The sequence below is a fragment of the Pomacea canaliculata genome, linkage group LG13, assembly GCF_003073045.1.
Source record: "Pomacea canaliculata isolate SZHN2017 linkage group LG13, ASM307304v1, whole genome shotgun sequence".
Lineage (NCBI taxonomy): Eukaryota > Metazoa > Mollusca > Gastropoda > Architaenioglossa > Ampullariidae > Pomacea > Pomacea canaliculata.
Genome location: NC_037602.1, coordinates 18,228,594 through 18,253,336, shown reverse-complemented (window position 1 = coordinate 18,253,336; position 24,743 = coordinate 18,228,594). Strand labels below are relative to the sequence as shown.

The 24,743-nt window shown below is 37.4% G+C and overlaps 2 protein-coding genes across 10 annotated transcripts in view; both read left to right on the top strand.

Moving 5' to 3' along the window:
- LOC112554504 (focadhesin-like) overlaps nucleotides 1-10,850 on the top strand; it is a 36,082-nt gene extending 25,232 nt beyond the window's left edge. The window contains exons 14-32 of the mRNA XM_025222288.1: nucleotides 70-158; nucleotides 384-425; nucleotides 789-1,014; nucleotides 1,277-1,534; nucleotides 2,010-2,080; nucleotides 2,689-2,833; nucleotides 3,776-3,895; nucleotides 4,600-4,722; nucleotides 5,146-5,223; nucleotides 5,547-5,718; nucleotides 5,939-6,019; nucleotides 6,587-6,712; nucleotides 6,990-7,105; nucleotides 7,368-7,622; nucleotides 8,176-8,375; nucleotides 8,552-8,729; nucleotides 9,318-9,575; nucleotides 9,752-9,827; nucleotides 10,327-10,850. Coding sequence (XP_025078073.1) covers nucleotides 70-158; nucleotides 384-425; nucleotides 789-1,014; nucleotides 1,277-1,534; nucleotides 2,010-2,080; nucleotides 2,689-2,833; nucleotides 3,776-3,895; nucleotides 4,600-4,722; nucleotides 5,146-5,223; nucleotides 5,547-5,718; nucleotides 5,939-6,019; nucleotides 6,587-6,712; nucleotides 6,990-7,105; nucleotides 7,368-7,622; nucleotides 8,176-8,375; nucleotides 8,552-8,729; nucleotides 9,318-9,575; nucleotides 9,752-9,827; nucleotides 10,327-10,403 — 2,691 coding nt within the window. The 3' untranslated portion in view covers nucleotides 10,404-10,850. The remainder of the gene's footprint in view (nucleotides 1-69; nucleotides 159-383; nucleotides 426-788; nucleotides 1,015-1,276; nucleotides 1,535-2,009; nucleotides 2,081-2,688; nucleotides 2,834-3,775; nucleotides 3,896-4,599; nucleotides 4,723-5,145; nucleotides 5,224-5,546; nucleotides 5,719-5,938; nucleotides 6,020-6,586; nucleotides 6,713-6,989; nucleotides 7,106-7,367; nucleotides 7,623-8,175; nucleotides 8,376-8,551; nucleotides 8,730-9,317; nucleotides 9,576-9,751; nucleotides 9,828-10,326) is intronic.
- An 8,113-nt stretch (nucleotides 10,851-18,963) lies between these two features.
- The window catches only part of LOC112554717 (murinoglobulin-1-like), a 39,026-nt gene continuing 33,246 nt past the window's right edge, over nucleotides 18,964-24,743 (top strand). For all 9 annotated transcript variants that reach the window (XM_025222696.1, XM_025222697.1, XM_025222695.1 and 6 more), the window contains exons 1-4: nucleotides 18,964-19,123; nucleotides 20,612-20,838; nucleotides 21,422-21,592; nucleotides 23,523-23,575. In XM_025222696.1, the coding sequence (XP_025078481.1) occupies nucleotides 19,044-19,123; nucleotides 20,612-20,838; nucleotides 21,422-21,592; nucleotides 23,523-23,575 (531 nt within the window). In that variant the 5' untranslated portion in view covers nucleotides 18,964-19,043. The remainder of the gene's footprint in view (nucleotides 19,124-20,611; nucleotides 20,839-21,421; nucleotides 21,593-23,522; nucleotides 23,576-24,743) is intronic.

The window sequence follows — 24,743 nt, the reverse complement described above, 5'->3', positions numbered from 1 at the left end:
TTTGTTATACATATTGCCCATGATTAAAGTGCATTTTTGTAATTGTGAAGAATTTGTTTTAATTTTCAGGGTCGCAAAGCTGAACTAGAACTACAGCTGAAACACGGTCACATTTCTGAAGATCAGCTGGATGAGAAGAGTAATACTGCCTGGCTGTTGTAAGTGTGGTTTACAAATCACTAATTTTTCTTTTTATGTTCAAAGGACAGAGAAAACTAGATGCTAGAGTGCTTGGCACCTTGTAAGGATTTATTCTGATGGCAACTCAAAGGTCAATTATGTTAAAAATTAAATATGCAGAAAAGATATTAATTAACAAATAAACTTTGAATTTTTGTTGGAAGAGAAAGGTTTTCACAACCGAAAATGTTTCTGATTGGCAGTGCTCGAGACTCCATAGTTGACATTCTGAAGACTGCTTCCAGGTAGGATTTTTTTAATTTTCACATTCCATCGTGTTTGTGTGTTTACATGTGTGTATGCCTATGTTTATGCATGTGTATGTGATTGAGTGGGTTAGCAACACGTGTGCATGCATCTGTTTGTTTTTATTGTTTTCTGATTAGTAAGTTGATTGGACAGAAGGATATTCCTAGGATAATGATTTCTCACTTCTTATTATCAATATCTTTTATTCTAATGCTTTTTTTAAATTTTAAAAATATTATTTAATAGAATGATGCATAGTATTATTTTGTTCTACAAAAGATCTATATGTGCAATATTATGTGGCTTCATATCTCTGTTATTGGAAACCTTTGTTTTATTTCTTCTGATGTGCATCACAGGGGCAACCCAAGCATTCAGGCAAACAGTGTGCTTGCTCTGTGTGGTGCTGTTGTCTCAGTGTCACACTTTGCTGCAAGTCTGGATGATAGGTCCATGAAGGATAGTGATGCTGCCACTGAACATCTAGGTCACACTCACTGGCTCAGTGTTGCCATAGATACCATCCTGTCTCTCTGGAACATAAATTATAAACCCCATGGAAAGCTTCTAGGGCTGTGTCAGCAGGTTTGTTAGTATTGGAATTTGTAGATGTTTGAAGTATTTTCTTAATTTTTTTCAGAACTTGTGTACCCCAATGTCAATGAATTTAGTAAATTGAAAAAGCATAAATTAACCAACATTGAAGTTTTTTCTACAACTTCTTTTTCAAAATTCATACTGTTTGCTGTGCATTTTGCCAGATGATTAAGAAGTTGTTTTGTGAAATTTAAATAGCTTTACAGTCTGATGTGTTTAGAGAGTTAAAATGTATGTCTGTGCATTACAGAGGTCTGTGGATGACCGCATACCTGCCAGTACACTGACTCAGGCCACAGCCTGTATCTGTCTGGCTCCTCTTATTCCAATCCTCATCAGCAGCAATTCTGACCTAGTGTTTTACATCATGCATGAGATGACCCAAAGTCTTCCTGGGAGACCAAAAGCTTCTGACATGCCAGTGATTCAGTTCCATACAGGACTGGGGCTTGGCTCTTTTCTGGGAAGGCTGTTTGAAGAGCATTTTTCAGATGTTTCAGGCAAAAAGGTTTACTTGGTTTTATAATGGGCTATTTAAAGTATCCCTGTTTTAATTTCAAACTTTTCTTTGGTTGGTTACCCTCCCTTTTCTCTATTTTATCTGGTAAGTGTCTAAAAAATTATATTTATTTCTGCCTTCTCATATCATTTTCTGCCCAAGTATCTTTTTGTGTCTGCTTCTGTTTTTGTATGCCTCTGCCTCTCTCCAACTTTCTGTGTATCCATCTAGCCATATATGTCTCTCATTATAACCATCCAACTGTCCATCAGTGTTGCTATCTCACTTTCTCCAGTCACCACTCACCCCTATTTATCCATCAGCAGGTCATGGGTTATAATGTTTCTGCAAATTTCTTTCCATGTCTGAAATAAAGTCCTCAAATAATGAACTTTCTTATGACATCAAATTATTCCTGGAGATTGAAACATTTATTACATGCCATGGAGGACAAATGCCTTATTTGTGGACACCTTATTTGTAGGGAATGCTTGAGGTTTGGAAATGCACAAAAAGCTTGGAGGATTGCTGCATAAATGAAAAAGAAGAAAACAGGTATTTTGCTCCTTATCTTCAGTAGTCATACAAGCATATTGTTCACTCAAATACACAAAATAAAGCATTTGATGTATTTGTTAAAAAAGAAATTTTATATACAGTTGAACCCCTGTAATTGCTGTATAAGATTACTGGAGACACGCAACAGCTTCCTAATTGGCCTATGTCAATAACTTTTGACTCTCATGATTTCAATCTTCCTCCGCTGAAGTAGAATTCCTAACCTTCCTTGACTAGCCCCTTGAGAAGTGAGAGGCTCTGTTTCCTGTTTATCTGATGATGCTTGACCTTCAGGCTTGGGTTAAGAGGCTAAGTACTGAGGGCATCTGTCAGGGCTCCAGCAACTCTTAAGACCACAGTTGTTATAAGGAAAATAGATCAACTAAATTTAACCTCTCTAAACATGTGGCAGTTTAAATACATAGTCTGCAAAGCTGGCACTGGTTTATTCTAAATATTTAAAGATAATATATTTTATATGTATTTTATGTGCATATGTGTGTTTTTACAAGGTGTATTATAGGAGTGCTAAACAGATGACTGGAGCTATGAAATGATACACAATAATCACATTTTTTTTCTTGCCGTTGCTAACAAACATCAAGAGCTGGCTGTTTGTTGGGACTTGGATTAGCATTGACTGGCTTATGTGGTGAAGGGAAAACAGACTCCAGGGTGCATGTTGCTGTCATGCATGAAAAACTTTTCACTCTTATGGAGCACACACCTGTTGAACACAACTCCTATCAGGTAATGAACCATACCTCTGCCAGTTGACTAAGAGAAGAAGCCAAGAACCTGGTTCTGTATGAAATATAAAAAATGTTGTGCACGTGTGTGTGTGTGTGCACGTGCTCGCATGAGCTTACACCTATACATATGTTGTGTATTTGTACAAAGGCATCCTTGTCTGAGTTGTTACACTAGCAGTGAGGAATACAGTGAGTGCACACAGGACAGGTCAAGGTTGGGTGCATCATCTAAATATGTTTATCAACCACTGTTAATCATACATAAGGCTTAGAACAAGCAAAGCTAGGTCAGCTGTAACTGACACCACCATCTCCTGAAGACCTAGTCATTCTATCTGTACTGACTACACTTACTGTTGCTAATGCATCATTCACACACAGACAACATTGTCAACCCCTTCCTTCCCTTTCCTCTTCCACTTCCTCTGTCATCTTCAGGTGTGACTCACTCAAAAGGTGGCTGAGAGTTTTGGAGTTACTCATTCAATACCACTCATCTGCTCAGAATACTGCATTGTGTTCATTTTATTGGTGTCACGGATGTTTACAAATCTCTACAAGGCTTATAAAATCTCTTTTCCTGTTTTGTCTTAAAATCTGTGCAGCAGTTTTGTCTATGGCATTGAAAGCTTCCTGTTAAGATCAGTTGTAAGCAAGAAGCCAGTAAAATATCTGTATTTTGATATAGCATAAAAGATTCTTTGAGAGTAGAAATGTAAATGTCTGTTATAAATTTTAGCATAAATAAACTTTCTTTGGCTTGTAATTAGACATAGTTGATAATCACAGAACCTAAGCAGTTACAAAAAATTAATAGGAGCATTCTGGATTTAAAGAAAAATGAAAGGATTCAATGACTTGGAAATCCTTTCAAATAATGCAAATAATCTATCCATATATGACAAGTAGTGCTTGAATGTATTCACTCTTTGTATTGTAGGCAGTCTGTTTTGCTATGGCCTGCATAACAGGGACAGCATATGCAGCTAACATCTTGCCCATTGAGCGTGTTAATGTTGTACTGCATCATCTTGAAGTGACCCAGAAGCAGAATGTGCAGGTGCTTGACATATCAGTTATAGTCTGTTCTTGCACATAATGAATTTAAGTTTGCTTTTTTTCGGGGAGGGGGGGGGAGGGTGATAATTTTGTTTTTGCCTTATTAAAATTCTGTCTGCATGAATGAGTGCATGGGTCGATGAGTGTATGTGTGTGCACCTTGATTTTTAAGGCTATAATTTTGACTTAAATACCTATCAGAATGAAGATTTTTTTTGAATTTGAAGTTTGTTGCTATTCCAAAAATCTGAGCAAATAAACACTGTTCTTGAGGAAACTCAGAAATCCACATTTACAACTGTTTCACTGAAAAAAGTCAAAACCATAATGTTACATTAGAACGTAGACAAACCTAATTAACATATGTTATATTTATATACTTCCATTTCTCTCATTGGCTGTAACCTTAATAATGAAAATAGATCTGTTCTAACAGATTTGAATTTTTTTATATTTTTTCTGAATGGTTGTATGTTCCAAACAAAGGAGTAATTTGCTCAGATTTGTGGAATTAGAATATTATAATAAACTGAACATTTCAAATAAAATAACAACCCATATATATGTATGGCACATAAGACTCTTTCCTACAAATAGTTATTAATGTTAAAATTCTCACCTTCACTTATTAGTTCTGTCATCAGAGATATAAAAACTATTTTTACCATAAATGTGATTAACATGTCTCTTCTTCAATTTCCATAGGTAATGGGAGTTGGTCTCTCCCTTGCTATGCTGTGCTACAGCCTCAGTAAAATGGGGCACCCAGGTGTCACTGACCTAAGGCAGGTGCTGACCAGACAGTGGCTTAAGGCAATCAGTTCTCAGGTGATTGCTTATTTTAGAAAAAGGCATGAGAAGGATTCTGTTCACCATTAGGATCTGAAAATCAGTCTATAGGGTAGAAATAAGTAATGTGGGATTTATAATGATAAATCCTTGATGTAGTAAGATTGTGAGACAGCTGTAGAGAATAATGTATTACAACAAAATTTTAGCATGTAAGTATGGATGTAACATAACCAGTTACACTTTGGTTTGAAATATGTTACTTAAGCACATAAGATCTAACCAATATTTTGTTGTGGTGTGGTTGAGACTGAGAAAATATACAGATGCTTTTGTTAAGGGTAATGCCATGCACAGAAGCTTTCATCACAGCATTACAGATGAATGACTCACTGTATCAAAAATGACTCCAAATTATAAGTTAATTATGATTAGCAAATTTTATTTGTTCATATATAACAGGATACAGCACCAATGGAGAAAGTGACAGCATTAAATGGCTTGATGGCTATGATTGGATCAGAACAAAGTCTGATTGTGGTGAGATCTAAAAGAAAATTTTGCTGTAGCCATTTATTCAGTGACATCAGTTGTAATTTATCTGTAATATTTAGAATTTTATGTGACCATATCATTTAAGTACATTCCATGGATTTTTCCTTTCTATTTTGGGAATGAAAGGATAAGTTGTATGTCATTGGTTCGCAAGTTGAATCTGATGCTGGCTCATAGACTTTTGCAAATACAGCCACCTTTGTGTTATCATTGTCTCTGTCTACAGTCATCACCTTTATCATCAATTTCATCTTTATAAGACCAGCAGCAATGTTAAATAATCTTATTGCATATCAAATCGCCTCTAGGTGCAGTCTGGTGTGTCTCTTGTCTCATCTGATATCAAAGTGTCGGAGGTTATTGAGGCTGTAACAAAGATTGTGCAAAGTGACCCTGACCTGGGGATTCAGTGCAATGCATCATGGATGCTTGGACATCTTTACCTTTCTGCCTGTGCTGTAGCAGAAGCCCGGGCCAGTGGTTAGTGAAGCTAACCAATTTTATTTCACATTCTGCTATCATGGCTGAATCAAATAAAAATTACAGTAATTGTGCTAGGGGTATAAGTTACCAAGATTATGTGGATAAATAATACTTTCATCATTATTACTTTTTACAAGTCTTTAATCTTTGAATGCCATTTACTTTTCTGTAATATTCTTTTGCTTTTTATAATAGCCTGTTTTGGTCTGCCTTATAGTTCCTCCTAACTATAGTTATCTACCAGAAGCCAGCTTTCTGCGTGCTCTTTTGGACTTTTTGATGGAAGCTGGAAGACAAGGTGAGAAGTTGACACTGATGATTAAGTTTTATAAAAGTTTAGGTTGCATTACTGAAAGATAATAGAGCAAACAAAAGCAAGAATGAGGCTCAGGTAACAAGAAGTTCCGTCCTGCATTATGTTTCCTAGCCCCATATGCTTCCTTACAGAGCAACATCTTCATGTGCATGAATATTGCCATACAACCTATAAAGGTGGCAGAAATTTCTATATGTAACAAGAGGTTCATCTTCATTCTGATTGTCTAGAGTTACATAAAATATATCATTATATGCAAAACTTTGTGGTGATATATAGTACTGCCAATAGATCAGATATGGCCCAACATATTGCAGATTGTTTTTACTAGCCTGGAAACTATTGCTATAGTTTTATGAGTGTTCAGTATGCACAAAATTATATTTTCTTCTGTTAGTAAACATTTCCAGTATGTAAACTGAGAAAAGAAAAGGTTTATGTCCTCATTTTTCTCAGGGTTTCTTATATATGAAGTAGAATTTGTCTAAATATACATTTACATATCAGGATTGGTTACTTAAATGTGACTCACAGAAATGTGTTTTTCAGGGCCTGACTTTGCATCAGAAAGTCAAGTGAAAGTTGTCCTTTCAGCATTGCAAGATGAGGTCAGACAAGTGCTACCACCTGTAAACTGGGCAGGAGTGTTGTCACCACTGATGCGCATGCCATTTGGCAAGTTTTTGAGCTGTTCATTAGTAGCAAAATTCTTTATTTTACAATAATTTTTCTTTAAGTGACATCATTTTCAAAAATGCTGAAGTGTGAGATAAAACTAATGAATAAAAAATAAGTAACATATTAAGAGATTCTTTTATAATAGTTTCTAAATTATAAATGTTGCCCAAAAATCTAAATAAAATATAAACAACAAAAGAGAGAGAAGAAACAACTGATTGTCATTATTGTTTTTTTGACTATTTTTGGTGGTGGGGGTTTGTTACACTTGCAGGAGATGAGTGTGTTCGGCTGTGTCTGTCTCTTGCTGTGTCACAAAGTGCATCCTCACCTACAGCAACCATGTTCCTTGCATCCTGGATGACTCCACCATTGTTCATGACCTTAAATGCAAGCTCTTAAGCCCATTTTATCAGCCACTGAGTAGCCACATTCTAGGAATACATTTATTTCTTATTGATAAATATTGCAAACAGCCTTTTATCAGTGTTCTTAGTATTCATTTTGGGGAATTTGTGGGGAGGGGAGTGGGTGATGTAGCATTTTATTCTTTATTGCTTAACATGTCATAATATTTTTTTCATTTTCTGCTTGTGTATCAGTATTTTAGGAACAAAGTGTTTTTACCAAGATTACATTTATTGCTGTCTAGGCGATCAACATGAAGGAGCTGTACTGCTCTTTACCCAAGCTGGTCAAATCAGTCCCATTGTCAGTACTGACAACTTTTTTGGAACGCAGTTGCTGCCTTCCATTGGCTGCAGAAACATTTGATGCTGGACTTGCAGTTTCAGTCATGCAAGGTCTGTCAGCGTCTCTCAAAACACCAGATCCACCACAGTCTGTTATGGCCATACTTTTCCAGGCAACTGGAAAGATTTATTCAATGATGCCTTCCATCTGGAATGTAAGTGGGTTTTTTTTTAGTTGTAAAATTTCTGTTTTAGATATTTTGCACACCACCTTAGATAGGGCTAATGCTACGAGTAAACATTCATATTTGTATACTCAGTTTTCTATTCAATAAATGTAGTACAAACCTGAGGGGGCATAGAACCAATGTAGGCAAATCAGTCAGTGTGAATCACTTAATTATTTGATGACAAATTATGAACATTGCCATGGTTGTGCATTGGCTATATACTAAAGGTAGTGACCTGTATATTAATATTTCTATTTTTTTCCTTTTTTTCTTTGTCTCTTGTTCTCTGATTCTTTTCTCGTTTTTCTCATAGTCTCTGTCTTAATCATAATTATGCTCTGTAATTCTAGTGCCACATATGGACCTTTTACACTTCTTGATTACTTTTAATTTATCAAAACATCTATTCTCTAATAATGCTAACAGAATGTAATATTTTTATTAATATATGTGTAATTTCTTTGTAGTTATGAATAAACACACTTGATGACTTTATATTGGAGTGCAATGTCATGCTGTTGGTTTGCGGTGTTTTCAGCAATCTCTGTTTGGAAGCATAGCAGAATGCCTGTCAAATGTCCCTGATGAGATTCTTGACTCCATCACGGTGAATGACTACACCTCTGGGTCTTGCACTCTGTGTGGATTCTATGTGGGCTGCTATTTAGTGGCTGGAGGACATCAGCCCATCACTCTTCTAAATGGCTTGATTGACAGTGCAATAAACAACCCACAGTGGTATGTCTCTTGCTTTTAGTGAAATTTTTCTGTGGACTATATTTATTTTAGTTAATTGTACAGCCTGCTGTTATTGGTGCTACAAACTTCATGAAATTGTTCAAATACATCAGTTAATTAAAACATGTCTTCGGCAATATTTAGTACTCACTGTTCCTTGTTGTGTGCATCACAAGTGATCAGAACATTCTGCTGTATTGCCTGGCACATTGCTTCTGGGAAAGTGTAAGACATCGCACAGAAACAGCAGGACCTATGGCCCGCTTGAACTGGATAGTGGAACTATTGGGGCACACCAGGAACATAGCAAGAGGCTCGGTACCCTTAACATCTCCAGAGCAATCTCTTAGTAAGGTGAGCTGCTAGACAACCTGCATGATGAACTATACGTGTTCCATTATATTTGTGTTAATTGTTTTTTTTCACATTTTTAATTAAATTCTGTTTCCTAACTTTTGGGATATTCATTTTGGTTAAGTGGTCATTTTGATTCATTTCAGTCATGTCTGTCTGTTATAGTCATTTTCAATGTAAATTATTTTAGTATGTGAAATTTTGCTTTCTGACTATTGGATTAATGAAAAATACATTGAGCAGTTTCTAAAGACCTTTCTTGGTAAAAAAAAAACAAAAACAAAAACAAAACAAAAACAAAACAAAACATGTCAACAAGCTTGTTGAAACATTCCCATTTTTGTACAAAGATGTGCATACAAATGTCCTTGATTGCATACATGGATGAGATTGCCCTATAGTCTGTTGTTTTGAAATATGTACATGTCTAGATTATTTATTCATTGTTGATGTCTTATCTGGAAACATTGTATTGATCTAACTTGATTAACTATTTATAAGATACTCAAAAAATAAGATGTAAAAAATAATGATAGAGCTTTCCTTTTTCACCTGCCCATTTACCTTATCTTTTTCTCTTTTCATAAGGCTGTGGAGTTTGCAGCCATAGTTGTTGCCATGGCACTGAATCTACTGACTGCATCTCAGCCCCTTCCAGATTTTGGCCTTGACCCAGGATTTTTTAAGACCAAAGAAGATCCCAAGTATGAAGGTGGCGATAAGGCTGGGGAACTAACTCCTTCTCTTCCAGGATGGAGCACAGAATTAAAGAAAATCTTTCTACAACTTTTGCCATCATCTGTCAAAAAGCTAGAGCAGACGCCATGGGATCAGCTTTTACTAAAGGTGTATTATTGTCCTATGCACTTATCAAGAATAATGTCTTTGTATTTCCCACTTCAAAATACTGTACCCTCAGAATATTGGTTCATTGTTCATTTTCCCTCAGTGATGTAGAGGGTGTGTATTCATGTACGTGTTTGTGGTGATAATACTGACCATTTGGCTGTGTTCTGTTGAAGATAATGGAATGGCTGATGACGATGGATGGAGTATCAGAGTCTCTTTCCATGCCTGAATGGACAGGCATTTTCAAAGGTTTGAGCAATTACTTTCTTGTATCTCTGATAAATACTTTTAACATAGTGATACACTTTTGTCAGCTGATATTTTTATTTCTGAGTGGAAAATGAGTGAATGTGAACTGTATATATGATGTACATATAGCAGTTTATAAGTCATGCCTTAGCTAATAGAAGTAACTTTAAATACTCTGGTGTTAAAGTACAGAAAGATAAGGTAGCCAAGGTCATGTGTTTTTCATTATTTGCATGCATTTGTAGCCTGTAATTCAGCAGCATTCTGTTTTAGTCTGCTAAGCATACTGTGCTTTCAGAAGCATGTGACAACCTGATGCAGTACTTGGGTGCTGTAGATTGTGTCTTCTTATCACTCGCACTTATTGTCCTAAGGCCAGTTATGTCATGCAAGAAAAAAATCGATAAGCACTGTATTTGCTTGTAAATAAAAGTTGCCTGTGTGATACTGTGCATGAGCAGCACAAGATAAAAGGTGTCATTTTAAAACTCTTTTCCAGCAAGTCAAGTCATGCTGCGACACAGTTCAGAATTTCGTAAAATGACAAGCTGGACCAAAATTGTGGCATCTGTTTGATACCAGGACAAAATGACTAAATCATGCCAAAAGAATGCAAGTATTTTGTGGACACTTATGGATGTGGATGGAATACAATCACCATGCAAGACATATTCATAGTTTTTACTGAATGTGAGTAGTTGTAGCATACAATGACCTGTAAATGTTGCATGAATTATATTTAGACTGAACTTTAAATGCTTAAGGCATTTATTATTAGTTAGGTGCAGTGAAAATATATATCTGTCTACATGCGTATGGTATGTATACTAATATATTGCATACAAATCATGAAGAGCTTTCCTCTGAATTTAATTATATTTTCAGTCAGTACAGCTGTACTGTTCAACTCTATGTTTATCAAGACTACATTTATATTTTTTTTAAGTGTGGTGCTGTTAGGAAGTGATAGAATACCAATTGTACAAAATTCAAGAAACATAATAAAATGGAGTATTTTATCTTTGTAACGTTTTCCTTCATTTCCTGTAGGAGTGCATGGGTGTGGGCGTGTGATTTTGTGCATACAGGCTCGTGAGAAAGCTAGAAAGGGAATGGTAGATTGAGGGAGAGTGAGAGAAAGAATGAGAGAGACCAGGTTAATTACTCATTACGGAATGTCAAAAGGAAAGTGTTTAGGCGTGTAAGAACTCTTACACACCCCTTCAACATGGTATGTTTGTGAATTGAAATGGACTACCTTCCAGCAAGTTTTAGGAAACACGTTCGGTGCAGGCAAAATGTGTGGGCGAGAAGTAACACTGATCAAATTGTGATGAAATAAGAGGTGGGTGTGGCAATTGCATGGGAAAATCCAGTTCCGGTGAAGAGCATCAAGTTAAACTTATATGTACATTGACATCCTGTGAAGCTGAATAAGTCTATATATATATCTATAGGTCTATCGTCCACTTTTTTTTTTTAAAGACAGCACACATACTGTGAATAGTCTAGCTGTGCAGACATGCACTTGTCCTCACTGGGATGTTGTGCCCATAACAGGCAAAAGCATAATTACCAGTTGTAGACACACGTCATACGACCGTTCTAAGTAATTGCATCCCACAGACAACTTCTATCTAATAATCAGAAGCCCCATAATTAATAAGACATTCAACAGCATGAACGCACAGTCACAGACTAGGTTATTTACGAGATTAATGATAACTTTTAGAAAGTGGGTGACGGAATAAAAGAAAAACTCTTCTGAAGCTGTCGTTAGAAAGCCACACGGCCACACTACTCTTCCATTGTCAGTGTCAGTGTCATTGTCAGTGCGCTATTGATTGCTGCCATCCCCATCATTTAGCATGTCCCCGTCCAGACAAAGAAACCTCGCGCTGAGGGTGAGAGGGCAGTGGGGTGGGAATTGGAAATAATGCGACGGATCAGCCGTTTGTCACTAGAGGGGGACTTTAACGTCCGTCTTGAACAGAAGGATCGATTTGATGAATTAGAGGGTTAAAGGGCAAGGAGAGGGCGGGGGTTGTGATGGGTGAGTAACGACCTCAAAAATAAGGACGTTGAGTGGGTTGGGGGCAGTTGATACGGTGCGTCAATAACTCCCAAATCAAGAGATAAAGTCAAATAGAAACCTCTTTTCAAGTGGGAAAATCATAAAAGGAAACCGCGATGTTCTCGACAAATCACGAGCTTCGGCAAACTTCTTCAAGTGCTGTTGCCACAGAAGTGGTGAGAGTTTGGGGCATTGTGGCAACAATTCTTCTTTGGGAATCAGTCTTTTGCAAAATTGTGTCTGTTTTGTATTGGAAATTAGGAAACACGGATTGAAATACGGTACCATTTGTCAGTGGTATGTATGTGAGAGAGTATAACGGTATGTGTACGTGCGTGAATGTACGTGAGGTTGTGTATGTGTGTGTGGATGGTGTGCTGTGTATGAAAGTGTGGAATGGGCAACCGTTCCTTGACTCTTGTAACAGCACTCACCGGCTGTCCCTGATGAAGTGAAAGAACCCACTTTAACTTAAGTGAAAACACGTGTCCCACATCTGTTTCCTTTCCTCATCCACCATGTCTGTTGTGTTTTGGAGAGAAAGTGCTGGGGGGGAGGGGACGCAGGAGTTCCATTGCTTCATCCCAAATGTAGCTTCTAGACCCTGGAGAAGTCATATGTGACTGGGTCCCTCCAACAAATAATGTCATGGGGTGAGGGGGAATGACGGTTACATTTAATAATTCCAAGGTGTGCCTTTCTGTTGCGTCTTAGTGACACTGAAGCAAGTTCGCCTGCAGGAAGTTACGACATTTCCAGTCGGGATGCCAGCATTCTTGCGGAAAGTTAAAACCATTTGAAGGTATAAACTCGGTTGTAAGTGAATCTTTCTGTGCACACACGATCGAGGCCATTTGGTAATTATCTTGACCCTGTGTCTGTGAAGCTCGTTTCGCAGGAAGCAGCTTTGACATATCGTCCTGAGTGGCGCGGTCTCCTAAAAGGGAAGGTTGGTCTTGTGGTCTCTCCAGTCAGCGATCTCCTCCTACTCATTGCAGACGCTGGTACCTGATGACGTAAGTACCCTACGTGATCAGGTGCGCTGCACGTGCTGACCCACTCACTGAATCCGCTTTCCTCAACAAGGACATGAGTAACTGAGATGAGCGTGATGAGGTCACCATTCACCTCGCTTCATACGGTCCTACTCTTGCACACTACACAGCCCACTCATTGTACACTTGTCACTATAGATTCAATCCTTGTATATTGTACAACCCATTTGTTCTTGACTAGACGTATTTCTACGCATTTGTCTGAAAGGACAAGACAACCCGCGTCTCAACCCTCAAGTTGGTGCTATTTCAGACAGTCTTTGGTTACACTATAAATAAAAAAAATATTTCTCTGTAAAGACTCCTTAAACCCTACTTTAATACTTACCAACCAGTTTTTAGCGTACTTATAAAGTTAACCGCTGGTTGGAACAAATCATCAAATACCATATTTATAAATCAATTTTTATTTCCAGCTTTGTTTACCCTTTCTTAGCAAAACATTGTGAGTCGCTGACTATGGTGACTAATCTTAATTCGTCGGCAATTTCAATGTATTTATCTTGTTATTGTAATGCTTTCTCTAATTACTGTCTACCGTGTCTCTTTTTCTTCGATTAGCTCGGATGCTAATGGCAACAACATTGTCTGTTTTTTTCTCCAGACACTCTCTCAGTACCCTGAGGATGTTTACATCTGTTGCAAATATGCCAGCACTACCAAGGCCCTCCTAATGAACTTTTTTTGTCTCACCATAGCCTCGGGAGAGAATAACGTCCTTGTGCTGCTCCATTAGTGCCAGGTTATTCGTAAAGGGGTTGGTTTTGATCAGTGAGTTTTTAAAGGGGTGGCTGGGTGGTAACAGATCTTGTACCTTTTAACGTGAACTCAGGTAATGATTCTCTGATAGTAAGAACGCACATCAATTACGCACATCTGCAAAACTTTGTAGGAAGGAAGGAAGGAGACTTATAACGCGCAAAATCCGAATCCTAGGGAAACGCTCAATGCGCCGAAATGATACAGAAAAGTACACCAATAAAACATTAGCAGCTGCAGAAAACCAAAAGAGAAGTTAAACGATCAGTACACGGCAGTCACAGCTCTTCAGAACTATAGTACCATGCCAGTGGCGACTGTTGACATTTTTGTTTGTGTTTATCCTTCTCCCCTAATCTTCAATGCATAGTATTTCCACAGAACGAGTGGTATTTTTGCAGCAGAAAAAAACAGACATTTGTGAGTTTTTACAATACTTAAATACTTGTCTCGCAAATCATCGTATTCTGAACAATCCATCAAAAATTGTTCCTCTGCAGAACTTATTTGTATTTAGATCAGTTAGGCATAACCTGAACTTCATAAACACATTCCAAAACATATTTATACTAATATCTGACAAGTATTTTTCGGGCTACAACGGGGACTTGAACGAACGATGTTTTGTAAAGTGATCATTTCAAGAGAGAATAACGAAGTGCGTTTTCTTAATTACTCTGGTGTTAAACTACTCTCTATTAGAATCTATAAAGCAATAAAATTGTGATATATTTGTTTACAGATGCAGGCCCAGATGCACATATGCACATGTATGTGTGCACTCGACCTACTTAAATAAGATAAAATGAATGTTTCTTGCGGATCATCTTCGCTGATGGCGCCCTTCAGGTCCACACCGCTGTACATCTGCCGCTAAAGTCGGCTTAAATTAGTCGACACACGCAGGTGTCAGGAACTGGAGCTAGATGTCTGTGACAGAAATCTGAATTTTTGTCGAAGATTTTCCATAAGCCGTAACTCGATCCCCACCGATATGAGGAGATGTTGGGATGGAAGTCTGTTCAAACCAAAATTAGACGAATTCTGTGTAGATTATATTATATTTTTCTTATATATATATGCAGGGATGGGGAGTAGCTGTAGCCTAGCTACAGCTACCTGTAGCCGGCTCAATTTTGTAGCTTGTAGCTTAGCCGGCTACAAATTAAAAAAAAAGTAGCTTGTTAGCCGTAGCTACATTTTAGAAAGTAGCTGTAGCTTGCTACATGTTTGGCTATTTCACTGGCGACTGTAGCACTCTAGTAGTGTACAAAGTATAATGTCTTTTGGGTTTGAGATTTGCATCTGTATTCCAGAATGTTCAGCACGGCAGCAATGTAAAAGATAGAATGTCTTTGTGCGAGGGGAGGAAATGATGTTTCAACAATGTAGCAATGTTCAACAGTAAAAATGTCTTGTCTTTGTGCGAGGGAGGAAATGATGTTCAACAATGTAGCAATGTTCAAAGTAAAATGTCTTGTGCGAGGGAGGGAAATGGATGTTCAACAATGTAGCGATGTTCAAAAATGTCTTTATTTGCGACGAAATAGAATGTCTGTGCTAGAATGTTCGAGGGGAGGGAGAATAAATGAGCAGGGCTGACAGTGGTGTGGACCTCTTTGTGAAATTGAGAGAGAGAGAAGTTAGGCCAGCTGCTGAAAAAAAGGTACTGAATTTAAGAAAACTTCAGTGTGGAATTCAATCTCTGTGTTATTCTGGGTACGGGTCGTCCATGTGGTGGGAGCGATTTGAAAAACGAAGATGGACGTACCCATAAATTTCCAGCCTTATTTGGGAAATTTTTTACATTTTGCGAAGCCACAAAATGTGGTATAGTTTCAACCTGGCAAGAATTGTTGAGAGATTGTTCAGTCTGGCAGGACTTATCATGACAAAGCTGCGCACTAAGGTGACAGACAGCAACTTCGAGCCAAGTTGTCAAATTCAATCCATGAAGGATAAAGAATGTAGATTTGTTTAAGGTTACCGGGTACACTCCAAAAATTAAAATCATATTTTAAATATCTTTAGGGGTTTTTAAATATAGAGTAACAAATAACATAAATATAGGCACTTAAAACTGTTTTGAGTACCTAAAGTGAAAATGTGACTAATCAACGATTTTGTTTCAAACGTACAAGCATTCTTAAAACAATTACAACAATACCATAATCATATACCAAAGGTTTTGGATTTTTGTAAACTAGAGGCACTGATAAGAAAAACTGATGCACTAACGTTTTGATATCTCAAGATTTCTAGAGATATAAAAATCAGACATGGTACCCCCGACTCAGTGTGAATGTGGCAATTAAATATTTAGAAAATATTTAGAAAAATGTTAATTTTTATCAAAAGTAATGTTTATACCATATTTTCAAATGCATCACTTTGTAGCTTATGCATTTCTAAACAAAATTGCAAAATTTTACTGCTGTAGCACAAGCCATCTTGAGAAATATGTTTTTATAGTTTAGGACTGGATGTCAAAAACGACAGAGAATTCAAGCTTAAAGATTTAAAATAAATATATCTTGTATCAGATCATTTTGAAAAATATATTTCAGTGTTTAATATGCTACATTTGCATCCTATATCATTAAAGTCTATTCTAGTATGCCAGGGACTATACTTTTCACCCTATCAGCTTTTGGAAACAATTAGTTTGTGTTCCTTTCTTGTTTTCATGTCAGTGTTAGAAAAAAATGGCCTTATGATCTGCTTGCTAAATTAGATTAAGCAGTGTTTTACTTAAATTCCATGCAAACTCATTTATTTCATGGTCTGTTGTTCATTGTCACAGTATTGATAAGAGGTTGACATTTTTCATCACCACATAACCTAACTTATTGAAAATTCCCAGGTACCTGGATACTTAAGCATCTGTTTAGTTTTCATTTCTAAGTAATAGGGACACAATAGTTATAGAAAACAAATGTTTATCGGAAAACTTATATAATTTCTTTTTGTCACTAAAACAGGATGGGGAAAAAGATCCAGAAATGTTTAATATAATCGTGAAAAATACGTGTACTGTATATTGTGTGAAAAAGCCGGGGGAGGAAGGGTGCAAGGAATGAATGAAAGCATTTATGGATTCACTAAATAAAATTTGTCGGTATATCGGCAGTTCTCGTTTCATTATTACAAATAAAACTTTGTAAAGCAAGTAATAGTGTTTAGTGTGTATGTTTGATGTTTGTGTATGTTGCTACAGCCAGCTGGCTACAGCTAACTTGTTATAACCACCGCTTTTAAAAGTAGCCAAAAGAAGCTGGCTACATTTTAAAAGTAGCCCAAAGTAGCTGGCTACTTTTTGCAAATTGTAGCTGTAAGTGTAGCCCGGCTAATTTTGAAAAAAGTAGGTAGCGTAGCCTAGCCGGCTACAAATTAAAAGTAGCTTGCCCATCCCTGTATATATATCATTTCTATCAACTCACTCAAACTGTACGAGTAGTTGGATTTATTCATGATTGGAACATCGGAATATAGGGGTACAACATAATAATAATCTTTGAGAAGTGAGGCTTTTGAGACCCCCATTTATCACAACGCTCTTTTCTCTGTCTCTGTGTGTGTGATCTCTCTTTTGAGTCACGCATGTAGTGTGCACACCTTCGAGTTAGGACACATTCTCTAACCACCAATATCTTTATGACTCTGGGGCCCTCCTTCACGGCCAGCCAGAAGACAGCGGAGCTGCAATGAAAGTCGTCATCTGCATCAGGCTGGCGTTTGCGGCAGGACCGGTAGCAGTAGCAGCAACTCTGTTTCTCGTAGCTCACACTCAGCTTGATAGGGACACTGCATTTTTCATTTTATTTTGCGTAGTGTATACTACACTACAGGGCTTAATATTTAGTGTAGAAAAGTGCGTTGTATCCAAAAAACACACCACCATTAAAAGCAACGTACCGGTAATCTCGAGGAATGGGCAAAACAACAACACTAAACACACAACTAACACAACAACAACAACATTAATTAATGAAGAAATAATACTTAACACTTAATAACTTGATTCTTTGCCGGAATGTTACGTTCCTGAGATCTGATGCGATGTTACCTTATAAGATCTTACTCCTATATAGTATATATTGTAGATTTGTTATTCAATCCGTTAAGGCGGGCTCAAAAGTGCTGTATAACACACAGATGAAAAAGAATTATCGCAGCCGTCCACATAAAGTCTAATAATGTAACGATGCATTTGCCGACTCACGTAATAACTTTGTTTACTGAGTTACGTGAGTTAATAATTTTTGTAGTGAAGCTAAAACAAGTTTATTGCTACTAACACACTAATAACAAAAAAATGAGACACACACTTCACAACTACAGCGGGAACCTTTACTTTGAGCAGCCAAGAAAAGCAATTTAAAATCGTCAAAACACTTGCACCCATATTGCATTATTTGTCTTGCTTGCTTTAGTTCGTGCATTTCTTAACTTGAGCCAGAGATCAGAGATACGTATAGCTTGGGTTGAAAGAGTGGTAATAGTATGCCCGCTGGCTGATCTAGCTGAAGATACTATTAGCCGATTCCCACTTGTCCTGAATGTCATTTTATCTGGACTTATCTCCCCGAGGAGCTGCATTTGTCGGATTAACAATGTCCTGTGCAGCTGCCTGGTGGAAAGTGCAACTCTGATCCAAACTCTGCATGTCGATTCGGCAACATAAAAAGATTAATAGAATGACCCTAAGGCAGATGTGTGATATCTTGATCATGTAACTGATAGGAAGGTGCTTAGTATGTCCAATTAGTCAGATCTTGGGTGTTTTCATACAGTGGTTATTTCAGATTCATGATGAGAGTATTATAATTTTATAATAAAGGGAGGTAAGCGGCGCTCTGTGTGTGTGTGTAAATCACAGAATACTCTGGGACCAGCAACTGATGTATGGGTGTCAAATGAATCATTTCTGTCGTAGTCAGATCGAGTATGGGAGGATTGATGACAAAGAAGGACAGCGGTGTCTGGAAGAACTTCGGGAAGGCGTATAGACGCATGTTAAGAAAAATGCAAAACTGGGGCAAATTTTTGTCGATATATGCCCGATTAAGAAGCATTTCGAACAACCACATATAGCTCTTCCGGGGAAAACACGAAGAACTCATTAACAAGCGATTTCTCACTGACGCTGGAAACGACTGGTAGCCGGGGCCGCTAAAGCTTGGTTAGAAAGTGCGCAATAGACTGCGAGCAGACGTATGACGTCAGAGCAGACGACAAAATACGAGAGCCGTGCGCGCGTAGAAGCAGACGACGCTCTTGACTGAGCAGTTGCATTGTCCGAGCGGCGTCTGTTCTAAGCCTTCCACCATGGGAACCTATTCCATTTTCCGCTTGCTTCTTCAACTTTTGCTTACATCTTCGTATCTGACAAGCATCGACTGTTTGAGGTATGCATTCGAGTATATGAAGAAATAAGAAAATAGTTATTCTGCAAGTTTCTGTCAGGTTTTTTTTTTTCCGCTGGCTGAGTCATTCTTTACATTTGCGGTCTCGGGAATCCAGAATGCAAGATATTTTCATTTTAAACTAACGTAGCCAGAAATTCAACTGTAATTTTTATTTTTCAGCAGGATATCTATTTATATATTTCATTTTATGCAAGCATATCATACACAGGGATCGACTTATAAATTATGGTTACACTGTAGTTTACATGGGATCCACCGCTGTTCGCTTTGTTTTGCTTTCACCATTTAGTGGACATCTAAAAATCAGTTCTGTGAATTTAACCAGAGCAGTCTCCGAGTTTTCCAACATATTTTTTGAATTAGTTTTCAGAAAGCTATATATGTATTTGTTCTGATGGGCTTCAAAATATTCTCTCTTCTTGACGTTTTCAAACTCCATAGCTGACATTAGTGTTGGGCGCTTAGAAACTTATTTTAATTTATCTTAAATCTTATGGATTTTTTTAAAAAAATTAGGATGAAGACAGCAAAAGAGTTTAAAAAATTGTACCATTTATAAGAGCATGTGAGGGAAAATTATTTGACAGTAATGCATACAAGAAACAACATGGTGTGCAAAATAGGAAAAAAATTTGATTGTTGAATTATGCAGATGTAGAAAAAAATGTATTTGTAAATTTCTTTAGGTAAACATTTTTGTATAAGATTCTAATTAATGCAGCCAACACACACACATATATATATACATTGGTATATATATATAGACAAGGGTAATAGGACGGTGACAACTGGGCGCCATACATATTAGTGATTTAGGGGAAACAGACTAGTGACCATAATAAAAGATATGGGAAGAATGAGAAGCACCATAGAGCTGAAACTTACTTCTTCAGCCTTCTGAATGCCAGATGGCCTGTATAGTTAGTTTTGTCTGCATCTTATGAAGATGTCCTCAAATGGTCTTATAATAGGTTTGTAGGTTTGGTTTGTTACAAGATGCTGATTCCCTAGATGTGAGCAACTAGCTCTGTACCTGTCACAAGATCTCAGCGCTTAAGAATCAATTAAGAAATTTCTTCTTGGCATGATAATAAAAAGTAAGCTTGATTCACTAACATGTGCATTAAGCTAGGTTGTGATCTTCACTGGCACCAGAAGTTAAAATTTAGTTCAATTGTCTGTGATTTCCTACCCCTCTTTAAAATGTTTACAATCATGACAGATATTTGTAACAATCTAAGGATAGAGCAATGTTTAACAGATGTTTGTGTCAATCTAATGATAGAACAAACTCTTACAATCACTATATATTTTTGTGATAATCTAAGGACAGAGCAATGTTTACAGTTACAGAAGATTTTTGTAACATTCTACTGACATAGTAATGTTTTATTAACCCACTAACATCTTTGAACTTAATTTTATGTTTGTCTTGGGTTAGCGTTGTTTATTCTGATTTGTTACCAGCGAAGCTGAACTTGAACCACTGCCACAGTTGCTTCCACCACCACAACAACCTGTCCAGGGATATTTGTTCACAATGCCTGGTACATTACAAGCTGGTGCAACAGAGCAGTTTTGTCTCACACTTCATGGTATTACCAAAACCCAGACAATAACAGTGTCATTTTCATTAAAATATGACAAAACAGGTTCCTTCGACACTCGCAATATGACGTTTACTTTCAATAATGGTAAGTTCATTAAAGAGGTGTGTGTAATTTTTTTTCTATTTACCCAAATGATTGAAACAGTCAAGTGAGTGACAACAAAAGTGATAATGTATTTTTCTTTATAAAATTGCTTTGACAGAATAGTCTTATCATGTCATCATATCTCTGGACTGCATCTCGCAATTTGGGGTCATATTTGTTTTATACTTCTAATATCACATATTGATTGCTAGTGGAGTGAAAGAGGATTCCTATGGGTTTCTCTTTAATAATAATAAGAAGTGGGAATTTATAAAGGCAGACTCATCGTGCTGAACAAGATCACAAAATAGTAACAAAGGTGTAGAACAAATGAACCGAAAAGTAACGAAGATGTAGAACAAAATCACAAAATAGTAACAAAGATGTAGAACGAAGAACAGTAAAGGTGCATCATCATCAATAATTGAGGTCAAATGTGCATTTAAAGTGTGTAGGTGGGATTTCAAACATTTTTACTAATTTAATAGTAGATAATTTTTTTTATTAATATTATCTTTGTGACATCATTAAATTTATAAGTAGTTGCTACTGTCATGATTTGTTTTTGACAACTGTGTTCCAGGTGTGAGCCAGTGCAGAGATTTTGATGTAATGACATATCCTGGCAAATATGATGTTATCTTGTTTAATGAAACAAGTGCAATCTCAAAGGCTTTTGAGGTGCAGATCCAAAAAAATAACCTCATCACACTTGTACAGACTGACAAACCAATCTTTAAACCAGGCCAGTTGGGTGAGATTTTTTTTTTCATTTTAATATATTAAGATACTGTACTTGTTATTATTTAGAGGATTTATTTTTTACTGACAGACCTCAGTTAGAGGGGCATGAGGTAGAGACATTATATGCAATCTAAATACTTGAGGTCATTTGTCTCAGACAAAGGCTAAAAACTAGAAAAAGAAAGTACAAACAACATTACAGTGCTCACCAAATGGAAATGAATCTGTAATGAAAATGAGAATGCAGTCCGTCTAGGTGAGATGCTAGAGGAGGATCCTACAAGTCTATTATAAAGACCTTAACACCAGTGAGGAGGTATGAAAAGAATTAAGATATAACTGGGACCTGTGAAGAACTTCTGTCCACATAAAAAGATGCAAGCTGAAGTGGTGTGGGCACATCTTGAGGTCATGCAAGGATGATCCTGCAGGGAACAGTAGAGGGAGGTAAAAGAAAAGACAAAGAAGAAATGACCAGACAACATCCAAGAGGGAACTTTCCTTTCAATTGGCATATCCAAGAGAATGTTGGAGAACCAAGACAGCAAGAGTTGTTGGGATCGTCGTCATATGCCCCTATATATATATAATGGTAAATGCATGATCTTAGCAGGTATGTTTCTTGTGCAGTACATAATATTCTATATTATCAATACAATGTGGCACTTAGCTGACGGTTATTGAGAACCTTAGAACCCTAACAAGAAGAATCATAGAAAGATGCAAGCATGTGTATCACTCTAGTAGTGTACTGTCATGTCTTTGTTTTATAGAGGGTAGGGGTCGAAGAGCTCCCAGGACTGTCCCTCTCTCGTGCCATCTGCATACATAATAGCCAGCTTTCAACTGCCCACCAATGGCTGCTGGCTACTGGACCTATTGTTACATCAGAAGTTACGAAGTTGTCTGAGCCACTTGGGGAGGCCATGGCCAGATAGGGCAGAGTGGGGGTGACCACTATCGTCACAGGGGCTGGGAATGGTCGTGACGAGACCATGGGTAAAGGGGGTGGACGGCTCTGGAATATTCGACGGTAGGGAAAGTAGCGTAGCTTTACTGTGGAGAGGGGCTTTTTGGATTTGGAAGTGAGAGTGGAGAGATGGCAGACCAGTCGCTGAGTGAAACTCTGAATAAAATCTACAGTTACGCAGCAATTCTATCTTTGTTGTGTTCTTGTACGACTAGCCCATCCCTATGTAGCTATCAGGGACTGACATGTTGGTTACTCATGACTTGCAGCACTTATAGTTTTTCATATTTAAAAAAAAGGACTACATTTATTTAAACTCTATTTGGAGACAATGACAACAAGCTGTGCTGTCATCCTGTGCCTTCTTTTCTATAATTTTACTTGGCATCAAACCCATGTTCATTTTAGCAAAATGTCCTCACAAAATGCTGCATAGACAACTGTTCCTTATTATCTGAAAGCTAAGTATCCTGACAACTTTTATTCATTTTCCCCAGACTATCTCCTTTTTTTAAAACTAGAAAGTAGTTATTAGAAAAACAAATATTGTATCATCAATGATTGTTCTGTGATAATTACAACAACAATAAAGCATACTTTTTGTCATGCTTTTTTAAAAATCTTTGTTTATCATTGGTTCCAATGTTGACATTACTTACCCTTGGACTGACCATCTGGAAAGCAGGACTTCACAAGTTGCATACAGCCAAACTTTATAAACACCATAAGCCCATAATGGTGATGAGACAAAACACATAACTTCTGTGAACTAGTCATGTTAAAGAGTGTGCTTTTTCTGTCTTACCAGGGGTCAGAAGAGTAGCACTGGCATTCACTTGTGCTAAAGACCATTCTGGCAGGGTGCATAATTAGTAGTTTTTCAAAGCTTTCTTAGGACAGATAATCTTGTCATACACATTTTTAAAGAGTAAAATGATAATGCTGTAAAACATTTTGTCTTGTTTTTCAGTTAAATTCAGAATCCTTACATTACTCAGGAATCTTCGTGCTCGAAAAGGGGAGGTGAGCATTATATTTAGTGAGGTATCAAGCAAGCATGAGTTAATGCATACCTTAAAGAACTCTCCTCAAGCACTGCCTTTCCATCTCTGCCCTAATCTTAGACTAGCATCTTCAAAACCACTTGTTTTAAGTATAACTGAAGACAGTTTAGGTCTATTAAAAAAAAAATCACCCTTAATAATACACGATGCTTTTCTTAAATGGTAAAGCAAGTGAACTACCAAGTTAAGCTTAAATGATATTGTCATTCTGAATAATTATTTTCACTCATAATTTGGGGTTGCAAAAGGGCTGTTCATTTCTAAAACATAGTGCGCAATGGTTCATGAAAGTCATCAAGTTTCTGTACTCATTATCAGAAGAAAATAATTCCCATTCGTAATGTAGCAGGTGCCACTTGACAAGAAAGTGTGGAACAAGGCTAGGGAACTGTTATTATGGTTGCCAGACGTCATCCTTCTGCTAACTGACACTGGCTAGCCTGCCCTTGGGTTGCAGTAAGTTGTATCAGTGGTGAAGGCTTGCCAGCAGTTTTCCATCCTTTTGCTGCTGTTAGAAAGGCCCCTAGTGGACAACTAGTCCATTCCTTCACATTTGCCAGCCATTTCTTCTGCTATCACTGGCAGCAAATGCCTTCCACCTACCCTTGCAGGACTGTCTATGGCAATATTTAATCAAACTATGTCAGGGTTGCCCTTTGGTGGTAGTCAACAGTGGTCCTGGGGACCCACTATGGTGGCAACTGCACAACAGACAAATTCATTTGTCTTGTGTTCTCTGTAGGGGATTCAGAGGAGCCTCTGTAAGCACTTTATTTTGACTGCCTGGATCAGTTGAATGACTCTATGAATAATGTCCCCATTCTGTAACTGTATTGCATGATAAAGAGAACTAGTGAATTGTATAGCTTGAATTTGGTGCTAAAACTGATACTTCTGTTGTCCTGTATCTTGTCTGCCATTGTTGCTGCAATCTTGAAATGAATATCCATAGCACAGCTACTGTCCTTGGAGATGGTTGCACCCAGGTATATAAAACTCTGAACCTTGTATAGGTTCACTTGTGTGAATCTGTGCTCTGCAAGGTCTCCTGGTGCTCAGATGACTTTGCTCTTGTTTATGCTATCCTATAATCGCTAGCACTGGCGATGAGCAATTGTTGGTTAGAT